This window comes from Urocitellus parryii, chromosome 9 (assembly GCF_045843805.1).
Source record: "Urocitellus parryii isolate mUroPar1 chromosome 9, mUroPar1.hap1, whole genome shotgun sequence".
Lineage (NCBI taxonomy): Eukaryota > Metazoa > Chordata > Mammalia > Rodentia > Sciuridae > Urocitellus > Urocitellus parryii.
The window spans coordinates 91,066,942-91,093,313 of NC_135539.1; the positions used below are offsets into that span (position 1 = coordinate 91,066,942).

General features: G+C 35.5%; 1 protein-coding gene across 1 annotated transcript in view; it reads left to right on the forward strand.

The window, feature by feature from the left end:
* Catspere (catsper channel auxiliary subunit epsilon) overlaps positions 1 to 26,372 on the forward strand; it is a 151,119-nt gene that overhangs the window by 106,279 nt on the left and 18,468 nt on the right. The window contains exons 16-20 of the mRNA XM_077802935.1: positions 5,388 to 5,438; positions 6,875 to 6,908; positions 6,978 to 7,057; positions 16,682 to 16,781; positions 23,346 to 23,432. Coding sequence (XP_077659061.1) covers positions 5,388 to 5,438; positions 6,875 to 6,908; positions 6,978 to 7,057; positions 16,682 to 16,781; positions 23,346 to 23,432 — 352 coding nt within the window. The remainder of the gene's footprint in view (positions 1 to 5,387; positions 5,439 to 6,874; positions 6,909 to 6,977; positions 7,058 to 16,681; positions 16,782 to 23,345; positions 23,433 to 26,372) is intronic.

A 26,372-nucleotide genomic window follows, 5' to 3' on the forward strand; every position in this document is an offset into this window, starting at 1 on the left:
ACACACACACCACACACACACACACACACACACACACACACACATACACACACACACACACTAGGTATGAAGTTCTAAAAATTTCTGGTGTAGAGGGATGAATTGATTTAGGCGAAAACTCCCCCCTCTGGACCAGCTGCAGTCAATAAACCTGCTTCCTGCTGATTCCTCGGTGTTCAGCCTCATCTGTCCTACATCACTATCTATGACAGAGATTACATTAACTGCTTGATAGTAACTGATTCCACAGTGACTTCCACATCTTATGTATTATCAAAGTTCTAATTTTATGTATTTTGTCAATTAACTGGATTCCCTCTCATAACCGCTTTTCTTCCTTCTTTTCCTTTTTCTTTAGACCTTCCTCCAATTCAGTTTTGTATACTATCATTGTTGCTTAATCCTCTCAGTCTGTTCTAAATTATTTCTCTCCCACTTTTCTCCCTGGTCAATGGAGTTGTAGATATCATTAGTAACAATTTTTACAGCATATGTTGATATATGATTTACTCTTAAATTAAAAAGTGGAATTGATGGTTGAAAATAGCACTTTATGCTGATCAGATGTGTTGAAGTGAAAATGTACACTAAGCCTGGGACTTAAGATAAAGAGATAACTGTTCATGAAGGGACCCCCCCCATACAAAAGAAGAGGAACACATCTCAACAGATGTGCAAATATAGGACCTCAGAAACATGCCTCCAAAAATTTATAATGTTCCCCCCTCAATAACTGAATGCACAGATGTTAATGTGGATAAAATGCCAAAGAATTTATCATTGAATAAAAGAAGATTTAAGAAATAAACTAAAAAAGAAAATACACAAAGTGGAAGAGAAATTCAATAAAAAAGATAGAAATTCTGAAAAAGAACCAAACAGAAATCCTAGAAATGAAAGACTCAATAAATCAAGAAAACAAAAAGTTTAAAGTCTCACAATAGATTAGATCATGTCGAAGACAGAATTTCAGGTATTAATGACAAGGTATAGGGGCTGGGGTTGTGGCTCAGCAGTAGATCACTCGTCTAGCATGTTCAAGGCTCTGGGTTCGATCCTCAGCACCACATAAAAATAAATAACAAAGATATTGTGTCCAACTACAACTAATATATATATATATATATTTTTTTTTTTTTAAAGACAAGATATATGAACTTCAACATTCAATTGGCAATAAAGAAAATAATAATCTTTTATTAGAACATTATTAGAACAGAATGGGACAACATTCTGAGAACAAATTTAAGAACTACTGGAATCAAAAAGGAATCTGATACAGGCTTATGGCCTGGATAACCTTTCCAGGGAAATGATAATAACAGAAAAATTTCCAAACTTTGAGAATGAAGTGAACACATAGACACAAGAAACATTCAGAAGCTCAAGTAGACAAGATCAAAAAAGAACCTGTCTAGGACACATTATAATTAAAATGCCTAACATACAGAGAACAAGGATAGAATTTTTAAACTCATCAAGAGAAAAACATCAGGTCACATTTAGAACCCTAAAGCAAGCAGGAGTAAGTGGCAACTCTACAATCAGAATCTGATTTCTCAGCACAAACTCTAAAAATCCAAAAGGGCTTGTTACACATCAATCCAAAGCCTGAAAGAATATAACTACTGACCAAGATTGCTATATCCAGTAAAGCTGTCCTTCAGAATTGAAATAAAAACCTTCCAAGATAAGCATAAACTAAAAGAGTTCATGACTACTAAGCAAGCACTTCAAAATAAAATTAAAAAAACACTTGAAAATATTACACAGCAAGGAAGTTAAAAACAAATTCCTGAGATTACAAATGAGAAACAGGACTGAATTAAACATTAGAAATAAATCAAAATGGCAGTAATTAATAAACAACTCTCTATAACACTGAATATAAATTATCTTACCTCTCTAATTAAGGCATTTATTATCGACTGACAGAGTAGGTTAAGAAAATAAGACTACATATTATTTGCAAGAGATTCATCTTAGAAACAAAGACAGTCACAGGCTGAAAGTGAAAGAATAGAAAATGATATTTAGAACCCCAAAGCAAGCAGGAGTAAGTGGCAAGTCTAATATCCAAGAAAGCAAACTTAAAGACTCAAGTTAATCAGAGGAGACAAAGGTACAATCCAAGAAGAAGATATAATAATGGTAAATATTTCTGCCCTGAATTTCAGTGCACCTCATTATATAAAACAAACACTACTCAACATAAGGACTCAGATAGACCCCAATACAAAAATACTGAATGATTTCAACACATCTCTTTCATCAGTAGATAGGTAATCCAGATATAAAAATCACTAAACTCTATCAATTTTATGTAGACCAATGGAATAGAAGACCCAGAGACAAACCCACATATGTACAGTTATCTGATGACAAAGTTTCCAAAAACATACACTGGAGAAAGAAAGTCTTTTTTAACAAATGGTTCTGGGGAAATTGGATATCCATATGTAGAAGAAAGAAACTAGATCTCTATCCTCTCACCTTACACAAAAGTTAATTCAAAGTGAATTAAAGACCTAGGAATAACACCAGAAACTTCAACTGCTAGAAGACAACATAGGGTCAACATTCCAACAAATAGGCACAGGCAACACCTTTCTTAGTAAACATCCTAAAGCTCAGGAAATAAAACCAAGAATTAATAAATGGGATTGTATCAATTTAAAAAGCTTCTGCACAACAAAGGAAATAAGAGTCTGAAGAGCGAGCCTACCAAATGGGAAAAAATCTTTGCCAACTATTCTGCTGACAGAGAATATATAAACAACTCAAAAAGCTTAACATCTAAACCCAAATAAACCAATTAATTAATGGACAAATGAATCAACTGATATTTCTCAAAAAAAATAGACAAGTGACCAACAAATATATGAAAATATTTTCAACATCTTTAGCAATTAGGGAAACTCAAATCTAAACTACACTGTGATTTCGTCTCACTCCAATCAGAATGGCAATTATCAAGAATGCAAATAATAAACATTGGCAAGGATGTGAGGAAAAAGGAACCCTTATAAAAAGAGGTGGGACTGTAAATTAGTACCACTATGGAAATCAGAATGAAGTTTCCTCAAAAGACTAGGAATGGAACTACCATATGACCCAGGTATCTCACTCCTTGGTATTTATTCAAAAGAATTAAAGTCAGCAATACATGGATACCCATATTCATCACAATTCATGATGGTCAAGTCATGGATACAGCCTTAGGTGTCTGTTAACAGATGAACGGATTTTTTAAATGTGGTGATAACACACACACACACACACACACACACACACACAGCCATAAAGAAGAACAAAATTATGTCATTTATAGGAAAATGGGTGAAACTAGAGAATATCATCTTAAGTAAAATAAATCAGATTCAGAAAGTCAAGGATCACGTATTTTTTCTAATATGTGGAAGCTAAAAAGAAGGGAGAGAAAGGGCATCTTGTGAAGATAGAATAGAGAGCAGTAGAGAGGATGGGGTTTAGAGAAATGGAAGAGGAAAGGGAAAGAAGAGTTGCTATATGCATGTGCAAATATATCACAATGAAGCGTGCTACTCAATATAATTCTTTAACAAAAATATATTTTTAAAAAACAGATGTTGATGACAAGTCTGGAGAAGACTGCAAAAAGGAGACCGGGGAGAAGTCATCTGGGTTTCAGGACCTTACTCTGGATCTTTTAGTCAATGATCCACTGCTCCAGAACCTAAAAGTAGCTTGAGTATCTTAGGTTGTAGGCAGCCTACACCTTCATAATTACCAAGGGAGACCAGGGCTTTCTAGGGTCCAAGGTACTTCAGAAGATCTGTCAATGAAGGAAAGTATTTCCAATTTGGGTTCAGAGTGAGTGGTGGTCAAGATCTCCAGTTTCTATCTAAAAATGGTGGTGACTAGTGTTCCTTCAAAGTTACATTGGAAGCAGCCAGCTAAAGTGATCAGATGTATAATCATTATAGCCCTCTGTCCACATGGACCCTAAACAGAAATTTTGTGCATCCTTGAAATAAGTTCTAATCTACACAATGGGGTCTCTGGTAGCAACTAGAAATCTCTGTTTAAAAGAAAAAAAAATATGTGAAATAAAACAGTTCAAAGAATTTATCATTTTGATAGATGTTCTAGGAATTTATTTTTATTATTCCGTGTATGTGTGTTTTAGCATAGTAACTGTTTATTATGATAAAATTCACATAACAGCATGTGACATTGATCATTTTAACCAATTTAAAAATGTACAATTCAGTGGAATTAATTATCATCATGATGCTGTATGGTTTACACCACTCTAGTTCCAAAATATTTTCATCATCCCAAAAGGAAACTCAGTACCCAGTAAACAGTGGCTTTTATTCTCCTCCCCCATCCCCTGGTGACCATCAATCTGTATGAATTTGCCTAATCTGTATGCTTCATATAAAGGCAGTATATTATATGTTATATAAAATATGACCTTTTGTGCCTGGCTTCTTTTCCTTAGCATTTTTTGAGGTTCAGTTGCTTTCATGGTTGACTAACACTTCCATGTATTGGTATACCTTATATTGTTTTTCCATTCGTCAGTTCATAGACATTCAGAATGTTTCCACCTTTTGGCTTTTGTAAATAGTACTACTATTAACATTTGTGAACAAGTTTTTGTTTGAACATCTGTTTTCAATTAGATTGGGTATGTACCTAGAAGTGGAATTGTTGGGTGGTATGTTTAACTTATTGAGGAACCACCAAATTCTTTTCACAAGGACTGCACCTTTTTACATTGCTGCCAGCAATGTATGAGGGTTCTAATTTCTCCACATCCTCTAAGACTTGTTGTTTTCTGTTTGGATTTCTTTTTCCTCGTTTTTAAATAGATAAAATTGTATGCATTTAGTGTATGCAACATGATGTTTTGAAGTACATTTTTGGAATAGCTAAATTTAATTAACATAGGCATTACCTCAAATAGTTTTCATTTTATGATGAAAACACTTTATATCCATTCTCTTAGCATTTTTCAAGAATAGAATAAGTTATTAAATATACCCACCATGTTGTACAATAGCTCTCTTGAACTTATTTCCCCTAACTAAAAGTTTCTATCCTTTAATCAATCTCTCCCCAACACTCCCCCACATTCTATAAATTTTTAATAAACATGTATCAAATATAAATAGTAAGTCAGTAGATTTCATGTTCTAGTGTCTTCAGAAACAATGTGAGGCTGGCTGTTTTTTAGTAGAAATACTAGGGCCACACACTAACCCCAGAAATTCTAATTCAGTAAATGATGATTTTATGACACTCTTCAGTTTGAGAATCACTGAGTTAAATCATTAAATGCTTGTGCAAATATATAAGGAATGATATTACAACTTTGTTGTTTTGTTTTCTTTTTTTAGATTTCTGAACAAAGAATGTATTCACCATGATTTTTCTTATGTGATTGACAAGTAAGGAACATTAGCACTGAGTTTTTTATTAATGTTATAATAGTAATTTATAATCAGTACTTATTCATTGAATCCCTGTTAATGTCTATGTGTTTGGCTTTATACTTTATAGTCAGTTTCAGTATTAAGCCAAACATGTAGACAATATAACTAACCTCTGAAATATACAAGAGAAAGATTTAGTCATAATCTCCTCCTTCAATTTATTTCGATAAACAAAGCAAGCCTCATATTTAGTCTCTAGTTTCAAAATCATTCCCTCTAGTTTAAGGAAGATACAGAAGATTATTTTTTTTCTAACATAATTTTTCTCTAATTCTAGTAAAGGATTTACCAGGAAAGTCCTGACACCAAATAGTCTAGTGACGGAACTTCTATACTATATTTTGTATTTAATTTTACATATTTTAATAATGTTATTTATTGAAGACATAACTAAACAAAATATTTTACTTTTGTAAAATAAAGATCTTTGTAAAAATAATCTTTAAATATATACAGGTCTATCAAAAGTATAGAAGTCCACAGCCTCTAACATACTTATAGGAATCTTTTAGAAGTTATGAAATTTGGGGTTGGGTGTGGTGGTGCATTCTTATAATCCCAGTGACTTGGGAGCCTGAGATAGGCAGATCACAAGTTCCAGGCCAGCATGGTCAACTTAGTAAGAACCTGTCTCAAAATAAAAAATAAAAAAAGACCAAGGATGTGGCTCCTCAATGGCAAAGCTGCCCTGAAGTGATTTAACTTCAAGACAGGATGGAGAGGTGGGGGAGTTTACATGCTCTAGGTTGCAATGCTTGGTATAGGCAGTGGGTGAAGTAGAAGGGATGAGGAGAAAATGTGTAGTAGTTGGTGAAGGCACCACCTTACAATGTCTAGGTGGCAGCTGGACCTGACAAGTAAGAATATGAAATAGGTTATATCCACCATGGCAGGAATTTCTTGAGTCTCTCTCCTGGAGCATGGTTTAGACACATAGAACAAGTGAGAAGTGACAAGTGATGCAAGTTAGAGACTGACAAGACAGAAAATATGTGAGAGAATGTGGTTTTAAAGGAATAAACTCTTGAGTTCATGAAAGGGGAGGAGAACTGCAACGGAATAGAGCAAAGAACATGGACTTGATAATCATGCAACTTCTTAGTAGTAAGGCAAGATTTGTAGCCTTGAACAAGTTTTGTACAACTTCTGAGAATGATGCCATACATACAAATGAAAAACAATAATTCATACCTTTTGTTGTTACAAGAATATGTTAATATGTGTAGAAAGTACCTGAAACATAATTAAGCACTCAACAGTTTATGCTTATGTTTACCTATTTGACTTTCATGACATCTTCTTACCTAAGCAAAGTGTTGGTCTTACTTTTTTATGTTTTAAAAAAGGAGAGAGAAATAAATAGTGAAGAATGTCTTTTTTTTTTTTTGCAGGTCATATCTGAGAGATAAACCACCTAAAAACTTGGTAAGAAAATTGTAATTTTTGTCAGTGAGTCAAATATATACAATAACTAAAGTACTCTTCCTTTTCTAGAAAATAAGCTATAACTGGTCACAATATGGTTGCCCATTGAGACTTGATTCCAGAGAAGAGTTTCAACCTTTCATTCAATTGTAAGTTTATCATTAGATTTTTTAACATATTTTATAATTTCAAAATAGAAGTTTGAAAACAAGAGTAATTACTCTTGCACGTAATAATAAACTTTTTTGAGTACTCAGTTCATGCAAGACTTGGTTTTCAGTATTAATTATATGAAGTTGGACAAACGGCTTCTGCATGTTGAGAGAGGTTACAGTTTAGCCACTGTGACATAAGAGGGTAAGAACTGAGAGCCCTCTCAGGCATGCAGCAACCCTCCCTTTATCCTCTCCAAATGTCTCCCCAGGCAACTCCTGCCTGGATACTGCCTTATGAAGGTGACATGACTTCTCTTCTCATAAGCTTATAATAAGTGGAAGTTTGTAAGGAAAGAATTTTGAGTACTCATATTGAGGAGATCTCAAAAATATCATCGCTAACTTTACTCATGTGTGTGTGTGTGTGTGTGTGTGTGTGTGTGTATGTATGAACTGAACTCAAGGCATGGTGTATGCTAAGCACATACTCTACCACTTATCTGTAGCCACTGCCCCTGATTTGGTTCTTTTATTCTTGATTTATGACTATAAAAGTTAAACAGATTATTACAAAATTTAAAATACAGAAAAATGTAAGAAGTAAATGACCGTGTTTCTAAATGTTCTGTTATTATAAACAAAATTATGTTGAATATTTGTTTATGTACATGGATAGTTGGACACTAGTCCAGTTATGCCATTAGGATAAGCTATCTGAAGTGAAGTCCCTGGGTCTAAAACATCAAAAGTCTAGTGACAGCTTTCAGATTTGGAGGACCACTTAGGCCAAAGACAATGTGAATCTCTCAGGGTGGATAGGTGTAGAAGTAATGAATCCGGTGCTCCAATTTAGTTTTGTTATCAGAGCTCTCCCCAGTTAGGATCCAGAAGGCCTCTGCTAGCATGTTGCACCCCCATTTCCATCTTCCTGCCCCCAAATTGCCACCCATAGCTCTTCTAAGTTTCTAACCTGTGCTCTTTCTCTCTCACATCACAGTCCTATAATCTGGTCAAAATTCTCTGTACTCTCAGGCTAAACTGTCATCTTCCTTTGTTTGGTTCTCCTAAACATATAATCATACCACTGCTTTTCCTGGGCACCTAAGGCACTCTTTTTCCTACTGAGGCCTGGATTTTGTTCTTGCTTACATAATGCTTAATCCCTCAGGAGTAAAAATTTTAAATCTGGATGTCCTCTCCCACTACAGTACACTCTTTGGGTCAGTTCATCACAATTACATACCTATTTTTTACCAAGTACCGTGCCAAGCACCCTTGAAAGGCGTACAGGATTTCTACCCTCAGAATTCAAGAGTCTGATAAGTAGACAAACATATGAGTTGGTATGCTAAGCAGAATGATAGAAAGGGATGTGGCATGGGTGTTGGTATTGAAACTCAAAAGAAAAGAATCTAACCCTGCTATTGTGGGAGATGGGTTCTGGAAAATGTTCTAGAAAATTTACATTTCAGCTGAATCACTGCGTCTTAAAGTTAGCTGAGCCAAGGGAGGGAAGAGGAGAAATGGGAAGGATAATATAAATTCCACTAGGTAAGCCTTTCAAGCAAAAGTGGTATTTTAGGGAAGAAAATTTATTGTTCAACAAGTATGATGCTGTTGGAACATAAAGTGTCAGCATAATAGGCTGGTGAGCAATTCCAGTAAATTTCTATCAGGATATTTTACAGAACTTGACAATCAGACCCTAAATTTTTTATGAAAAAAAACAAAGGGCCTAAAATAGTCAAATATCTTACAGAATTCAAGTTCTAGAAATGGCAGAGTGATTTTATTTAACATAACCTCTGCCCAGTGATAATTACATGCTGTGATGTAATTATGATGGAGGGCAAAAACTGGTAGGGATATTATCCTTGAAAGAAGATTTTCCTGAGGTTACTTCCCACTATGGCTTTAACAGAAAGTGACAGTCCTAGTGGACTCAAGAGATAGAAACTGAAGTTTAGGACTGCCAAAGTAGCTATAAATTTAGATGAAAAATCTTAGAAAGGAGAATCATTTCAAGGGAGAAACAAGACTTTTGAACTGTGCATGTATGGGGAATGGCTCCTAGGAACCAAGCACAAAATAACTGTTTGGAGGTAGAGATGATAACAACTGTCTGATGCTGGGAAAGAACTACTAAAGTTTCAAATCCTAACACCTTGGAGTGGGAAACACCTTGGGCTTTCCATTGACAACAGAAGAGCCACACCTGATAATCAAGCCAAGGACAAAATGCTAAGAGTAAAACAAAACAAAAATTTTAAAGTCCTAACAAGGCTTTAAAGTAAATTTCATTAGGATCAAAGAAATCCACCAGTTAATTTATATTGCTCCCAAAACAGAAATACAACTCTTTAAAGAAAATAATAAAATCCAGCATCTCATGAATAATTTTTAATGTTCTACTCTAAATAAAAAATTACCAATCATCCAAAGAAGCAAAAAAAAAAAAAAAAAATGACCCATAATCACTAGAAAAGTCAATAGCAGCAGACCAGAGATGACCCAGACACTGACTGACATTTAGTAGAACAGGACTTTAAAACAGCAATTATAAATATATTAAAGAATTCAGAGGAAAAGTACAGAGTATGGCCTAACAGATGGGGAATGTCAGCAAAAAATTGCTAACTAACTAAATAAATAAATAAAAGAAACAAATTAGAATGTTAGGATTTAAAAATACAGAATTTGAAATTTAAAAATAAAGGTTTTAAAGCAAATTGAGCAAAGCAGGTAAAAAAATATTGACGAAACTAAAGGGAGCTCAATGGAAATTATTCAAAATGAACCACAGGGGGAAAAAAGTTTAATTAAGTGCCTCCACAGACTATGGACAATATCAAACAGTTGGCCTTAAATATTTTTAGAAGGAGGAAAATAAGAAAGAATGAACTTTTAAGAAATATTGGCTGAAATTTGCCCAAATCTAGTGGAAAGTATTAGCCCACAGGTCCCAGAAACTCAGTAGACCCCACACAGGATAATATGAAGACCACACAAAGGTACATCAGACAAAATGATGAAAGGTAAAGATAAAGTCATTAGAATCTGCTGGAAAATCATTCAAGAAAACACTGATAAGAAGGATAACCAACTTTTTGTCTAAAATAGGGCCATGTGACAAAAGAATGGCACTTTTAAGTGCTGATGAAAAAAAAAGAATTATTAAGTTAACTATCAAGTTAAACATAGAATTACCATATGATCCAACAAATCCACTTTGGGATATCTAACCCAAGTAATGAAAGACAAGATCTCAAATAGATATTTGTACATCAAAATAGCAGCATTATTGACTCTAGTTCGTTTTATGGAAGCAATCCCAAGTGTCCATCAATAGAAGAATGGATAAGCAAAATATGATACACAGATAGCCTCTGACCTATGAGAATTTGACTTAAAATTTTTAACTTTGTAATGGTACAAAAGTAATATGTATTCAGTGACTGTACCTCCAATTTTGAATTTCAGTCTTTTCCCAGGGTAAAGAAAGCCATTCCTTTTTTCACTTTCAGTACAGTAATTAATAAATTGCATGAGATATTCAATGCTTTATTATAAAATGGGATTTATTTTGGTGATTTTGCCCAACTCTAAGCTAATGTAAATATTCAAAGCACATTCAAGTTAGGCTAGGCTAAGCTATTATGTTCAGTAGATTAGGCATCTTAAATGCATTTATGTATTTTCAACTTACCATAGGCTTATTGGGACATAACATCAAAAGTCGAGGAGGATCTATATACACACAATAGGATATTATTTGGCATTAAAAGGGAAGAAAACTCTGAGGTATACTGAAACAAAATCTTTTTTGTTGTTGTTCTTTTTAGATTTACATAACAATAAAGAGTATTTTGACATTCTATACATACAGGGAATATAACTTCCCATTCCTGTGGTTTTATATAATGTGGAGTTACACAGGTTGTGTATTCATATATGAATATAGGAAAGTTATGTTTGATTCATTCTACTGTCTTTCTACTCCCATCCCCTCTCCCTTCCCTCCATTTCCCATGTCTAATCCGGTGAACTTCTACTCTTCCCTCCCCCACACCTCATTGTGTGTTAGCATCCCCATATCAGAGAGAACATTCAGCCTTTGGTTTGAGTGGATTGGCTTATTTCACTTAGCATGATAGTCTCCAGTTCCATCCATTTATCAGCAACTGCCATAATTTCATTTATCTTTATGATGAAGTAATATTCCATATACCACATTTTCTTTATCCATTCATCTGTTGAAGGGCACTTAATTTGGTTCCATAGCTTGGCTATTGTGAATTGAGCTGCTATAAATATTGACATGGCAGCCTTACATCAAAATTTTGCTGATTTTAAGTTCTCTGGTTATATATTGAGGAGTGGGATAACTGGGTCAAATGTTGGTTCCTTTCCAAGTTTTCTGAGGAAACTGCATTCTGCTTTCCAGAGTGGTTGTACCAATTTGCAGTCCCACCAGCAATGTCTGAGTGTAACTTTTTCCCCACATCCTGCCAACATTTATTTTGGGTATGGAAGATTATTAGCATCTCATTGGGGTGGGGAGTCTGCCCAGAAGAATTGAAACCACCCTAAATCTTAATATCTCTAATAACTAACAAATAATAGAACACAAACACTAGTCCACATGGGTTCTTAACTAGACAAAGAGAAAATAGCTCTAGTGATTTATTTAATGGGGTACATCAAAGGCAGGGATAAAGTTTCAAGGGCGGGGTCTTGCTTCCTGACGTCTTGCAGTCAGCAGATTGACATCTCAGCAAGTCACACCCATCTCAGGTGCTGTGTGAGATCTTAGGCAGACCTTGAGGGGGAAGTTCACCTGCATCAGGCAGTCAATTCCTGTGGGGTGCCTCGGGGAGTTCCCAGTCCCAGACTTATCCCTTCAGGAGGCTACTGTGCACAAAATAGTCCACACACAGCCCACAGACAGCTTGTAACAATTTATTGTAACTTGTATTCTTGATAATTGCCATTCTGACTCTGTGTAGTAACACTAGAAAATCCCGAAGACATTGTGCTAAGTGAATTCCACTCATAGGAGGTATTTAGAGAAGTCAATTCACAGAGACAGAAAATATAATGATGGTTGCCAGGGTTGAGAGATAAGTGGACTAGGGAGTTGATTAATGGGAGTTATTTAGTTATTTAGATAAGTGGAATAGGGAGTAATTTAGTTATTTCATTTTGCAAAATGAAAAGTTCTGGAGATGGATGATGATGATAGTAACACAACAATGTGAATGTACTTAATGCCACTGAACCATACACTTTAAAACATTTAAAATGATAAGTTTTATGTTATATTTTGCCACAATGCAAAATTCATCTATAGTTAAATATACCATAAACAAAGTAAAAAAGATAAATTGTTAAAGTGTAAATAACATAGTAAACCACAAAGGAATGGAGAGAATCCTCCCAAAATCCAAATTCCTAGATGCCACCCAAGGGTTAATCTTGCAAGCCTGGTTTTCTAAGGCCTGCAAACTTAACTCTTTGCAAGATGTTTTTAGTGATCAACAAAATGAAAAATTTTAAATAACATACTATTTCACATCCATCAGAATGGAAAAAAAACTAAAATCTTACTCTATTGTGCATTGCCAGGAATGTAGAACAATGGAAATTCCTCTGTAGAGCTGCTCTAAAACATTTGTGTAAATGTATAAAAACTCTTAGATAGCTACTACAGCCACTTTGAAAAGCATTTTGGCAAAAGTGAAAGACATTACATATATAAGACTTTTCATATTTTCACTGCACATAGATGAAAAAATTTTCATATTAGTGAAAATTTGGAAACAACCTAAAAGCCCATTAATGAAAGAGTAGATGGATAAATTATATAATTAGTTAAAGTACATGAACTAGGAAGCTTGTGAGAGAGGAAAATCAGATGCCGTAGTTCAAGTTAAAAGGTAAAGAGGGAGCTGATGCTGAGAAAAACAGAAAATAAGAGACTAGAAATTTCAAAGGCTGTACCCCAAAGCCTAATATTGAATGGAGAAGAGTAGACAAAATGTAATATCATTTGTGTATGTTTTCAAATCCAAAATGTAATACTACATAGGATTTATGGGTCCTTGCATGTAAGTAAAGCAGAAAACATGGGTAGAAATGAGATGTAATGATTTTTACATTATTTTCTGTTTTTCTGCATATTTGAAATATTTTCATAATTAAAACGTGCTATAGGAGCAAGGCCCATGAAAAAACTGAGGAAATAGGATCAAAAGCCAAAAATCAAGGTTAAAAGGGGAAGAACTCATCCTTTAAGACTTGCGGTGGGAGATAGTAAAAATGAATGTAAAAACTGACTGGTTTGGAGATAAGAATGCAGGAGTTGAGAAAGATCGTGCCCTATAGCCTCAGCTTCCTCATGTAATGTAGAAAGGAGAGTCCTCTACAAACTGAGAAAGGGGAGGCATTGAGGAGGGGCCTGGAGGAAGAGGTCAAAGGTTACTAAGGATACTATGAGAAGGGGCTGAGGAAAGACCAGTCAAAAGATTACAGGAGAGCATCAAAGGCACAGTTGAGGTAAGATCTCTTGAATGGGTCCAATCCCCATGGATGCTGACTTTCTAAAGAAGTCATATTATAACAACCAAGGTTTGGTTTAGATGTTGATTACAAGAGGAAGAAGAAGACATGAGTGAATTTAGGAAGCTGGTCAGAGAGGGGATCAGATAACCTGAGATCCTGACTGAGTAAGGAGCAGGTGACAAGAGTGTTGGAGGGAACTGCCACCCGAGGAAGGGAAGATTGGGAAACTGGCAGTCTCTAAGAGGTCAAGGACATATGGATGATGGAAGAAGTTGAAGTTGAGAATAGACTATTGGAGCAGCACTATTTTGGAGTTGCAGTAGCACTTTTTTCTAAAGGCAACTTATTGGTGTCTCTGCTACTCACAATAACTTGATAGAGCTTTTTGCTTCCAATTCTCCTAGGATGATCAACCAAATATTAGAGGCCAACTACTGTCAGATTAATAAAGCTTAGTGTCCAGATATATTGAATTACAGCAAAACATAGACGCAAACAGGGTATTCAACCAGGTATTCGTCAGACATAAATTCAGGTGCTAATTAATTAATTAGCTTCGAGAATCAGTGGAACTGTGACCACTGGGAAATTATTAGTCCACAGGCTAAGAGAGAATGGCTCAGGAACAAGGTTGGGCAGAATTTTACAGATAAAAGGATAATAAATTTACCATTAAATGCTAATAAGATTCGAAACAAGTCCTGGGAATGTGACCCCACTGGGAACATAAATTATCCCAGTTGGATCATACATCCAGCTTGAAGGATAGAGGTGATTGGGGGTATGCGGTGTAGATTGCTTGGCTCGCATTTGAGAGTTCCTGGAAGGTTTTTTTTTTTTTTATTGCTAGGAACAGGCTAACCCTAGGTAATCCCTCCAGTGTCAGCAAAGTCCAAGATGTTAAAGCATCCAAATACAGAAAATAAAAGACATAATGAATATAATGGGATATCCACAAAGTTTGTGTCTAATGAATGTAAATCAACAGCGAGGTTTTTTCAATACCAAAAGAGGAACTACCATAGTGAAAAAATTATCAATTGTCAGAAATAAGCCCAAACTGTGCATTTCTGAATTTTTCAGGTTTCATTAGTATTCTATTTTACACTAATGAACATTAATGAACAGAAACAATACTTACATTGGCAAGTACTTTTGTCATGTATTCTCAAAAATGAAATAAATAAAACATTATCTAAGATCATTATAAACCCAGAAATTATGGCTCATGCAATGCATCATTATTGCCACTAGATGACACTATAGCTCATTGCTCTTGTGAGAGTTGGCCGTTAACATGGTCCAAATCGATTTTTATTTAATTTATTTATTTATTTATTTATTTGTTTGTTTGTTTGTTTGTTTGTTTGTTTAATGGACACAATACCTTTATTTTGTTCATTTATTTTTATGTGGTGCCAAGGATCAAACCCAGTGCTTAACATGTTCGAGGCAAGAGCTTTATCACTAAGCCACAGCCACAGCCCTTCTTGTTTTTTTTAAGTAAAACATGGCTTTGCAACCAGTTTGTAATGTCAAGAACCTCATGATTTTCAGAAGATAAAACAAAAATCCTTCTCCTCAAAAGCTGCTAGAATTAAAACTTTGCTAACCCTGACCCAACTCTGAAACTACAAAAGTGTGTGTAGTGTGTGTGTGTGTGTGTGTGTGTGTGTGTGTGTGTGTGTGTCCATAGGGTTTTTTCTGGAAAGACTCCAGAGCTTAGAGTTTCAGAATTCTCTGTGACCCTCCTCTGACACCAAGAAGTCAAGCACCAATACGCAGTTCCTAGCTAGTCATGCCTGTTTGAGTACTGACCTTCTGAATTCATCTCTTTATGATTTCTCAAAACTAATTAATATGGAAATTAAAAAAAAACAGCTTCTTAGATATCACTTTTTGACACTTAAACTTTTTTCACCCAATTTGTGAGAATAGGTCAATAACTGCTTCTTATAACCAGGCTTGAATGATAGCCATTTATAGCAGATCTGAAAGCCAGCCACAACAACTACAAAATGATTTGGACAGGGGAAAAACGAGACATTGTCAAGGACCTATTATTTTCTGTGAATTGCACAGAACTGTCAAATGAGAAATTATATCAAAAAATTAGGCAACACTGCAAAATTTGGTAGCCTAGAAGAAAGTGCCTGAGACCAACATCCTAAGTGAAAATTCCATCCAAGGGGTAAGGGGACAATTTCCTTCAGAAATATGAGCAATAACTGATGGAGAAAGAAGTCATATAACTATTTTTACAGACACCAGTTCTAGTATGCAAAGGTATGGCTTTATCAATAATTTCACCTTAGCTTTGTTCTTGAGCCCCTATATTTACATGGTAGTAAGGGGGAAAAAATCTTTGAAAACCACATCTCTTTGAAAACTCAGAGTCTCAGGGAAATATTCTAAGCCCAGCTGGGCTTGTGTACCCAGACCTGGAATTAGGGAAGGCGTATCCTGCTCATGTAGAGCTGTGCTGGTGTCTACTGCTGGTAGAGACTAGCCCCACTCAGGGGGTAACCTTGCTGAGCCTTTGAGACTCAGTCACATCGTCTAGCTGGTTTCTCCTGGGAAATATACAACATCTCAGTGCTCATAGTCTTTCTGTGATTTCATTCTCTAATGTGTAATAGGCAACTGTCAATTTTTTTAAATTAAATGACCTCAGGGATATTTGCCTTGCTCTCCCCTCCGTTCCTCACCTCCCGTCTTAGGCAGCAGGCCTCAGCTACCCTTGTCAACATATGGTCCTTACTAAAGCAAAAGGAACTTGTAGCTACAATTTTATATTAATTTATTGTTAGGGTTTTTTATCTTGAATAATACCTGTGATTTCATTCATCTGCTAAAATAGACCTATATAGCAGGCACTAGTATTTGACAGATAAGAAAAACTGAGGCTTCAAGAGTTTAAGTAACTTTCCCAGGATCACAAAGCTAATAAGTGATAAAGACAGGATTCAAACTTGTGCCCATTGGACTTGAAAGCCAGGACTCCTAACTCCTCTATTTCACACTAATTATTGTTTTTGTCTTTGATCTCTCTTTTAGATTTGATGATAATGGCTTTATTGAAGATATCCAAGTAAATTTCATATTGTGGGAAATCCATGGCAGGCATGACTATAGTTTTACTAAAACTATGAAGCAGGTATGATATCTTTGAATTTAAACAGGATTTAGCATGTAATTAGACATGTCTTTCTATTTTAAATCCATATGTAAAAGATCTAAAGAAATAGAACCAGGATGCAGTGAGTCAAAAAAATCACTTCTATATTAAATTCATCGACAACTAAAATTTTATTTATGAAATGTATTGTCATATAAAACACATATAAGGGAGTGAGGAAAAAATAAAGTTTATACAAGAGTGATGCAATTATATATGAGTATTTTCTTTTCTCTCCAAACTCTATTTAATGTTTAATGGATCAAACTTCAGCTGTGGGATGTTTGTCACATTTGTGCTAAATCAAATGGAGAATCTCAGGCTTCAAATTTCTTAACTTCTTTGCATCATTTGCCCCTTCTGACCTTGGTTTCAATGTCTTTCCATCTCCTATCTTCCATGACCAGTTAATCTCAGCCTTCTCTGTGAATTTCCCTTATTTTATCCTTTCAATTTGTAGGGACATGGCAGAGAGGCCTTACAACTCCCACTCACCATACTTTATCTCCCTGAGTGGGTCTTTTAGCCCTTGAAGGTCTCTCATCATGAAGGAACCCCTCCAGAAGTTATCAGCATTGATTCCTAAGATTGCCCAGAGATATCAGGCTCAAACAAACCAGGAATGACTCCTTCCAAACTGGTCTTCATCTCTATTAAACACTTCAATATCCAAGAGGTACAACTTACCTACATGGCAGCCAAGAGAACTGAGCTCCACTTGCCACTTCCCAGAATACTGTAAGAACTTATTGTCTTGCAGTATGTAACCAAATAAATCCATTTAACCACACATTCCTCCTATACTGTTCAACACCCAACATGTCATACCATCTACCTTACTTCCTCCTCAGAGTCTCATCCTTAAACTACTGTAATCTTCTATTACCTTGGCTCAGAATCCCATTACTCTCTTCCTTCTCAAACCTTTTCATTATACCTTAGGGTTAAGTGCTCTTCCATCCTTCTTCAGTAGAATCTCCTGAGAGAATATCCCTTTGCTCTCTCTTACCCCATATATTTAAATGTGAGGTGTGGAGCTGATGCTCTCCCTAACTCATGGTATCATTGGTTTATCATTATATTTCCAGTTTGTTTGAGGCTCCCACCAACCAGTTGACATCTGTCCTACCCCTGCTTGCTGTTGTCATATACTCAGAACTTATTTTTTCTCATGCCCTGAAAACAATTATAGTTGACTTCTGAATTCTGTCATCCATCACACAAGGGTATTGCTGGAAAGTTTTCTAAACAGGGACTACACTTCCCAGATCCATTTGCATTTAAATGATGACATAAGAGAGGTTCTCATGACTTAAATATGTGCAGAAATTATGTGTGTTGTTTCCAGATGAAATAATTAAGAAGGAATTCCATTAACCTTTGTGTTTCCAATCTTATCTCATAACAGTATGTTACAACAATAATTAAGGATAGGATAGATCAGAGCGTTATAAAAATAATCCAGTGGAGGAACTTCAAGGAGCCACTAGATTAAAAAAAAAAAAAAAAAAAAGCCTAGGTTCCCAATTCACAACCATCTAACCAGAGACATCTGCATTGGGCTATGTATAATAAAAATAAATTAAACTTTTAATGTGTAAACTCTGAGGGTTGGGGTTTATTATTGGCAGCACCACAGAGATAGCTCCTCCTATTAAAATAGCACCTAAATTTAAACACTCCAGCCTCTGACTTCAACCCCCAATTCTTTAGCTCTTTCATTGTTATTCCCAATGCTCCTAAGTCTTTTACTTTTTCCTCACATAAACTAGACATAACTATATTGTACCTTCTGCCTTCCTTTCCCATTTTTCTTCCCTTCTTTTTCTATCCAGTTTGAGCTGCATAGTTTAATTCTCCTGCTCCTGTCTTGCCAATGCCTATATCTCACTTCCTCAAGAGTTATTCCTGGACATAACAACTTAAAATAGCCATCTTTCTGCCTTATCCTAACCTATATCTGACTGATGATCACTTATAGGTCTCAAAGATCCATCTGTACACTCATGTTATAATGGCACTGTATATGAGAGCCAAAAAGTGAAACCTACCCCAAATATCCATTAGTTAAAAAGAAGATAAGTAAAATGTAAACTGCACATGCAGTGAAATACTATTCAGCCTTAGAAGGAAGGAAATTCTCACACATGCTACAAGTTCAATGAATCTTAAAAACATAATGCTAAGTGAAACAAACAGTCACAAAAAGACAAATACCACACATACTACCTGATTTCACTTGTATTTAGAGTAGTCAAAAGTTACAAAGACAGAAAGTAAAGTGGTGGTTGCCAAGTGCTACAGGGAGGTGGAAATGAGGACTTATTGTTTAATTAGTATAGAGTTTTATTTTTGCCACTGAACTGTACACTTAAAAATGAAAGCAGTAAGTTCTGTTATGTGTATTTTGCCACAAAATGAAATAATTGGAAAAAAGTTTGATTACCATAAGACATTCTTAGCAATATTTTATGTTGGGAGAAAATGTGGTAACATATTTAAGACACCAAAAGAAAGTAAATTTAGCCAAGGATTTTATATCAAGCAAAAGTGATCTACACTATAAAGGTCACAGACTAAATATAATTAACATGTAAGAAACTCAGGAAATATTACTCCAATTAGCCCTTCCTGAGGAAGTTACTAAATAATAAGCTTCAGATAACCAAAATTACTGTTGATTCAAAGATATTCTAAGAACTAGAGAAAAGTATTAAATACAGAATTACCTGAAAACTAAAACAAAATGAGGAAAGGAAAATTAAAAGGGGGAAAAAACGTAGAGAAAGAGTATAGTGTATGATGGATGTACTCTTTGGTAACATAGATATGGTATAATTATAAAATATAGTATAGGAGAATTTGAAGAACATGAGCTAGAGAAGATTTAACTGCTTCAATAACCATGATGGTGGAGGCAGTATTTGTATTGTTATTTTGAAGCTGTGAAGTATGTAATATAAAACAAACCTGTAATTAGGGAATATTTCAATATTCTCATTCCTCACCAAGTGTTTTAGTATGAAAGCAAAGAGATACATATGTAAGATGGAAGAAGTAAAACAAAAATTCTGATTTTGAGCTAAGCACAGTGGTACACATCTGTAATCCCAGCAACTGGAGCAGAGGGGGGGGGGGTGAGGCGGGGGGGGGGGCTGAGGAAGGAAGATTGCAAGTTTGAGGCTAGCCTCAGCAACTTAATTGAGACCCTGTCTCAAAACAAAAAAATAAAAACGACTGGGGATATAGCCCAGTGGTAAAATACTTGTGGGTTCAATCCCCAGTACCAAAAACATCTGAATTGAGTTAAATAAAACATAAACCCATAATATACTGGATATTGATCTGGATATAAATAAAGATATATTATTAATATAGAGAGATATAAGTATTGTTCCTCTCTGACAATTAAAATCCTTAGAAAAAATAAGTATCCTTAATATCTAGATTATTGCCTTAATACACTAGAATTACCATATGATCCAGCAATTTTAGGTATATAAACAAACAAATTGAAAGTAGACTCAAATATTTACATTCCAACGTATAAACAGCACTATTCACAATAGCCAAATAGTAGAAATAATCCAATGCCATCAACAGAAAATGTGACATACACACACACACACACACACACACACACACACATACACACAAAATGGAATATGGTCTCACCTTTAAAAAAAGAGAAAATTTCATATACACTACAATGTAGATGAACCTTGAGAACATCATGCTAAATGAAACAAGCCAGTCATAGAACAGATAATGTATGATCCAATTTGTACAAGGAATTATTTTTTTTCTTTTTTTTTAATTTGTTTTAATTAGTTATACATGACAGTACAATGACCTTGACATATCATACATTTTGTACAAGGTATTATCAGTAGTCAAAAATCATAGAGACAGAAAATAGAATGGTGGTTGCCAGCCACCATGGGGAGCAAGGAATGAAGACTTGTTTAAATTGTATAGTTTCAGTTTTGCAAGATGAAAAGAATTCTGGAGCTAGATGGTTAGAATAACAATATTAATGTACTTAATGCCACTGAATTGAATGCTTAAAAATTGTGAAAATGATAAATGATATATATTTTACCACAATAAAATGAAAATTTAATTATTTTGATTAAAAATGTGATAAAAGACATTTTTAGACAAAAATTGAGAAAATTTGTGATGAACAGACTTGCACTTAGGCTTACATCAGATTTGCACCAGACTTCTACCAGGGTGCTATTCAAAATAAAAATAAGGTTCAGCTCACTGGGAATCTATAACAATTATAATTGAGATGTATAATTTTTATTTACATTTATAATTATATTAATTTAAAACATATAAATAGAAAATTGAAATAACTAGAAATTTAAAAATCCACAAACATCATAAGAAATTTTAACCCAACTCCCTCAGTAACTATTGCAGCATGGGAGACAAAATTTTAAATAGAGGAGATTTGAACAACATGCTTAACAAACTTGGCCTAATAGACTAAAACACTGTACCAACTATTTCAGAATACATATTCTTTCCCAGCACCCACAAATCATTTATAAAAATTAACCATATGTCCTCTTTAAAGTAAATCTCAAGAAATTTAATGAGATTGATATTACATAGTATATATTCTGACTAGAAATCAATAACAAAAAAGAATTAGAAATTTCCATACATATGAAATAAACCAGACATCAAAAAATACATGGAAATTGAAAATGTCTGGGAGTTAATGATAATTAAAATAGCAAATATCAAAACTCACTGGATTTATCTACAGTCATGTGCAAGGGAAAATGGATAGGCTTATGTGTGTGTATTAGAAATGAAAATCTGAAAAATTAAACAGTCACATCAAGAAGTTAGAAAAACATTATTAGAAAGTTAAGCTCAAAAAAAGTAAAAGAAAAAAAATAATAAAGTTAAAAACACAAATTAAGCTGGGCATGGTGGTACACACCTGTAATCCCAGCAGCTCAGGAGGCTAAGCAACTTAGCAATGCAGTAGGCAACTCAGTGAAACCCTGTCTCCATATAAAAATATAAAAAGGGCTGCGGATGTAGCTCAGTGGTTAAGCACACCTGGGTTCAATTCCTAGTATCAAAAGAAAAAAAAGGGGAAAACCCCAAATTAAGAAAATAGATACAAATATAAGATAAAGTAGTCACAAAGACAAAAATTGATTCTTTAAACAAACTAATAAAATTAAGTCACCAACGAAAATGGAGAAAAGATTATAAATAGCTAATATAAGGAGTAAAATGAAAATTCTACAACTTTTATAAACATTAAAAATGTATTAGAGGTTATTATAAACATTTATGTCAACAAATCTTACAAGAACAAGTAGATAAAATAGACAAATGCCTTAAAAATACAACCTACTAAAATATCTTCTGTTACAAGAAAAAAAAAATAGAAAACTCCAAGCCTATAAGTCTTTTCTGATGAAATCTATCAAACATTTAAGGAAAAATTTCTTCAGTTTTATTTTCAGTGGCATCACAATATATTTTCCAGAGAATGGGAGCTGGAGATGATTTTCCAATTCATTTTGTGAAACCACAAGGAGTTGCTAAGAATCTTAAATAAGAGAGAATTATGGGTCAGTCTGACTCATAAACACGCATACAAAACACCAAAGCAAAACATTAGTAAATCAAACCCAGAAATATATCAACGAATAATACATCCAGACCAAATGTTATTTATTTCACAAATGAATGAATGGATGGTATATCATTTGAAAATGGATTTGGTATATCAAATTCAATGTATCAACAGCATAAAGAAGAAAGAGCATAAGATCATTGTAATATTTGGTGAAAAGTTATGAAATTAAGAATTTATTATCTACACATAGCATTATTTTTACAACAAAGCTTATAAAGTGAATAATAACTTTCTTAACCTAATAAAATTTAGATTTAAAAAATTATAGCAGGGCTGGGGTTGTGGCTCAGTGGTAGAGCGCTTGCCTCAAATGTGTGAGGCACTGGGTTCAATTCTCAGCACCTCATATAAATAAAAAATAAAGGTCCATCAACAACTAAAATGAATAAAATAAATAAAATTTTTTAAAAATATAGCAAACATTATATTAATGGTGAAAATGAAATGCCTCCCTCTGAAATCAGGAACGAAACTAGGGCGGCTATGCCACCATTTTTATATAACATTGTTCCTGAAATCTTTGTAATATGGTAAAGGATAAGCAGCAAAGAATAAATAAAACTTATAAGAATTGGAAAGGAGGGAGAAAACTGTCATATTCACAGGTAGCACAGAGGTTCATGTGAAACACTCAGAATTAACAAGTGAGTTTAAGAAATTCCTCCAACTCAAGGATACTAAAGTCAGTTGTTCCTTTGTACATCAGCAAGCAAATACATAATGAAAGTTTTTATTTATTTATTTTTTTTATAATGAAAGTTTTTAAAAACATAAAATTTTCAGTGGCATCACAATATATTAGATACTTAGGAATAAATTGACAATGAAAACTTTAAAATATCCATATATATGTCATCTTTTGACAGAGTGGTTGTTTAAATGAAGCACAGACGTGGAAGACAATGACAGAGCTTAACAAGGACGTCCCATTAGAAGATGTGTGGGGACCAGAGGTAAGAAAAACATCTATCTGGAAATCACAAATTTGCCCTTAACAAAATCTTTGTGGAAACACTTTGGATTTTAATTTGCTTTGAATCTATTTTTCTCTTATTTTAAAAACACTCTGATTTGTTTTGTCTTCTGTCGATTCTGTATTGCATGCCTATAATCCCAGCTACTTGGGAGGCTGAGGCAGGAGGATTGTGAGTTCAAAGCCAGCTTCAGCAAAAGCGAGGCACTAAGCAACTCAGTGAGACTCTGTCTCTAAATAAAATACAGAATAGGGCTGGGGATGTGGCTCAGTGGTCTGGTGCCCCTGCATTCAATCCCGGTACCCACACCCCCAAAAAAGACAACCTACCTCCTTTACCTGTCTCCCACCACCACTGCCATGGTGGGGATCAGTTATTTTTTTATTTAAAAATCAAGTAGTCAACAAGGACTTACTTGGATACCCTACTGAAATCAATCCCATGACAGCCTATGTTTCCCTTCCCTATTTTCTTTAATATGATGAACATTTACAACTCTCTGACACATTTGTCAAGTTGAGGCTCAGATCCAAGAGGGAAGGTTTGGAACTCCCACAGCTGAAAGAAGAAACAAGGTACAGTTGGGATAGCAGACATGCTTTATTCAGAGACAGCAGCATCCCCTACCAGCTCCCATTCCCCTGAGCCATTTCCATAGGCCTCTTTTAATATGCAGGCCAGACAAAGAAGGCACATTGCCAATAGGTTACAAAAGTACTCACAAGCAAATGTTTATGTCCTTGACTATGTACTAAAACATAGCCTTCCAGAAGTGAGGGCCATCTTGGGCCTGCCATATAATACACCCATTTAATATTCCTTGCCATACAATCTATATGTGTATGTCTTCTGCAATTATCTCTTAGAAAGTAGAACCCTGCTTCCTATAGGACACAACAAAAATATGAGCTGCACTTAGAAATACTAACAACCATTACCAGTTTCATCCCATATTGAGGTGACAATGCAAGTCGTTCCCAGGCACATCCAACCACCAAGGGACATAATCTGGACTCACCAGGGTACTCTGGCAATAGAACTCATAGGCATTTTAATGCATACCCAGCAGGCAGAGATGTGTGCTATTCTGGCGTAGGCATGTGTCCAGTTCCCAATAGTATTGGCAAGAACATACCTATGGACAAAAGGACAAAGTTACAGGTACTAATATAGTTAAATCATGTCCTTCAGGGAGAATTCATGCCAGTTTTCAGTTCCAGGAAAGCACAAATGCTGCCTGAGGTGGCTTTGCTGGGCAGGTGTTACCACACTTACACAGCTTTGTCCTGAACTTCAACAGGTTCTATGTGCACCAGCACTGGGGAATCCTTAATTGGCCAAAGGAAAAATTTTAAAAATGCCCTTTAAAATCTATGTCTCATCTGTGGGACCTGGCCAAGTCATATGTGCAGGGCAGGGGGCATTCACTAATCACCCATGGTGTCACAAGATCACACCCAACCCCTTTTCCTATGGGGCTAACAGGGCTATCCAACAAAGTCGGGGAGCTTTATTGTCCAGGACCATATCCAATTCACAATTTACCCCCTATTCAAATCCAATGGGAGCAGGTAAAAGAACATCCCCTGCCTCCCAAACCCAGGCTTAAGTATAACATCCTTTGTTGTCACCTGGACCTGTATTAGGGTCACTGTGTGGTGTAAACAAAGCCTCCACAGGATTGGTCCCCCTCATCAGGGATGCTCATTCAGAGCTCACACAATTGTGAAGAGAGACTATACCTGCCCCTTCATAAAAGGTGGGTTGACTGAACTCCTATGTCCTCGCTTAAGCAGGCAATCATGTCTTTCTATCATGCTTCAGTCTGTGGGTGATATGGGACAGGAAGCTTCCATTAAATCTGTAACTGAGTTGCCCATTACTTTATATCCTGACCCATGAAATGGGTACCTTGATCACTCTCTATTGTGATAGGCCAGTCTTACAAGGTCATTAACATTGCCAGGGCACAAATCATAGTAAGCTAATTCATTTGGCTACTAAGTCAGGCAAGCAATAAGCCTGTGGCTATACCAACTGCTTGTCAAGGCAAACATGGCCTCCTCTGACTTCAATAAATGGCTGATGTAGTCAGCCTGCCATCATGTCAAGGAGACACATCCATGCATTACCTGGCCATTTGCAGCTCCAAAGCATCAAGGGTGTGGATGTTCCTAAGCACAAACCACATGCCTGGCAAGCTTCCACCAGAGCATTCCACATTAAAGGCAGGCCCCATTGTTTGACTACATTCCACATGTTTATCACATCTGCATGCTGTAAGTGGTGGTACAACCAAGCCACTAGGTCAATGGGAAGTACCCATTCTAACCACTGTACTCTAGCTAAAACATCTGCTTCATCATTCCCCAGGATAGTTAGGGAGCCAATAACATGCTCTATAGCCCCTTGTGTGTTCCTGGTGGCCTAGATCCCAGAGCTCTCACCATAGAACTTGCCCCCATTACACAGCATAGCTGTCAGCACCTATCACTATGGGGGATACTTCATTTGTTACCATCATCCAGACAGAATGCAGCTAAGCTCACTGGCTATTTTGTCCTGTACTGGTATTAAACCAGATAGTATCTGTCTTTGGCTCCACAGCCACCATTGCCCACACAGACAGTTTTCCATGGCTAGAGCTATCAGTGTACTGATCACTAGACAGGATAGGTGCCTTACCTCCAAATTATGGAGGTTTCTGGTTCTACCTAAGTGACAGGCCCTAGCACCTCTTGAAGTCTTTTGTTCCTGCTGGCTCCTAGCTTATCTGGGCTCTCTTGGCCCCTCTAAATGCCTCTTTGGCATTTACTGTTTTATAACCTCTTCTGCAAGGAGAATTTCTAACCTCCCATTTTTAAGGCACTACACATAATGTGCCTAAATCTCACAGGCATAGTAACAAAGCAGCCAGGG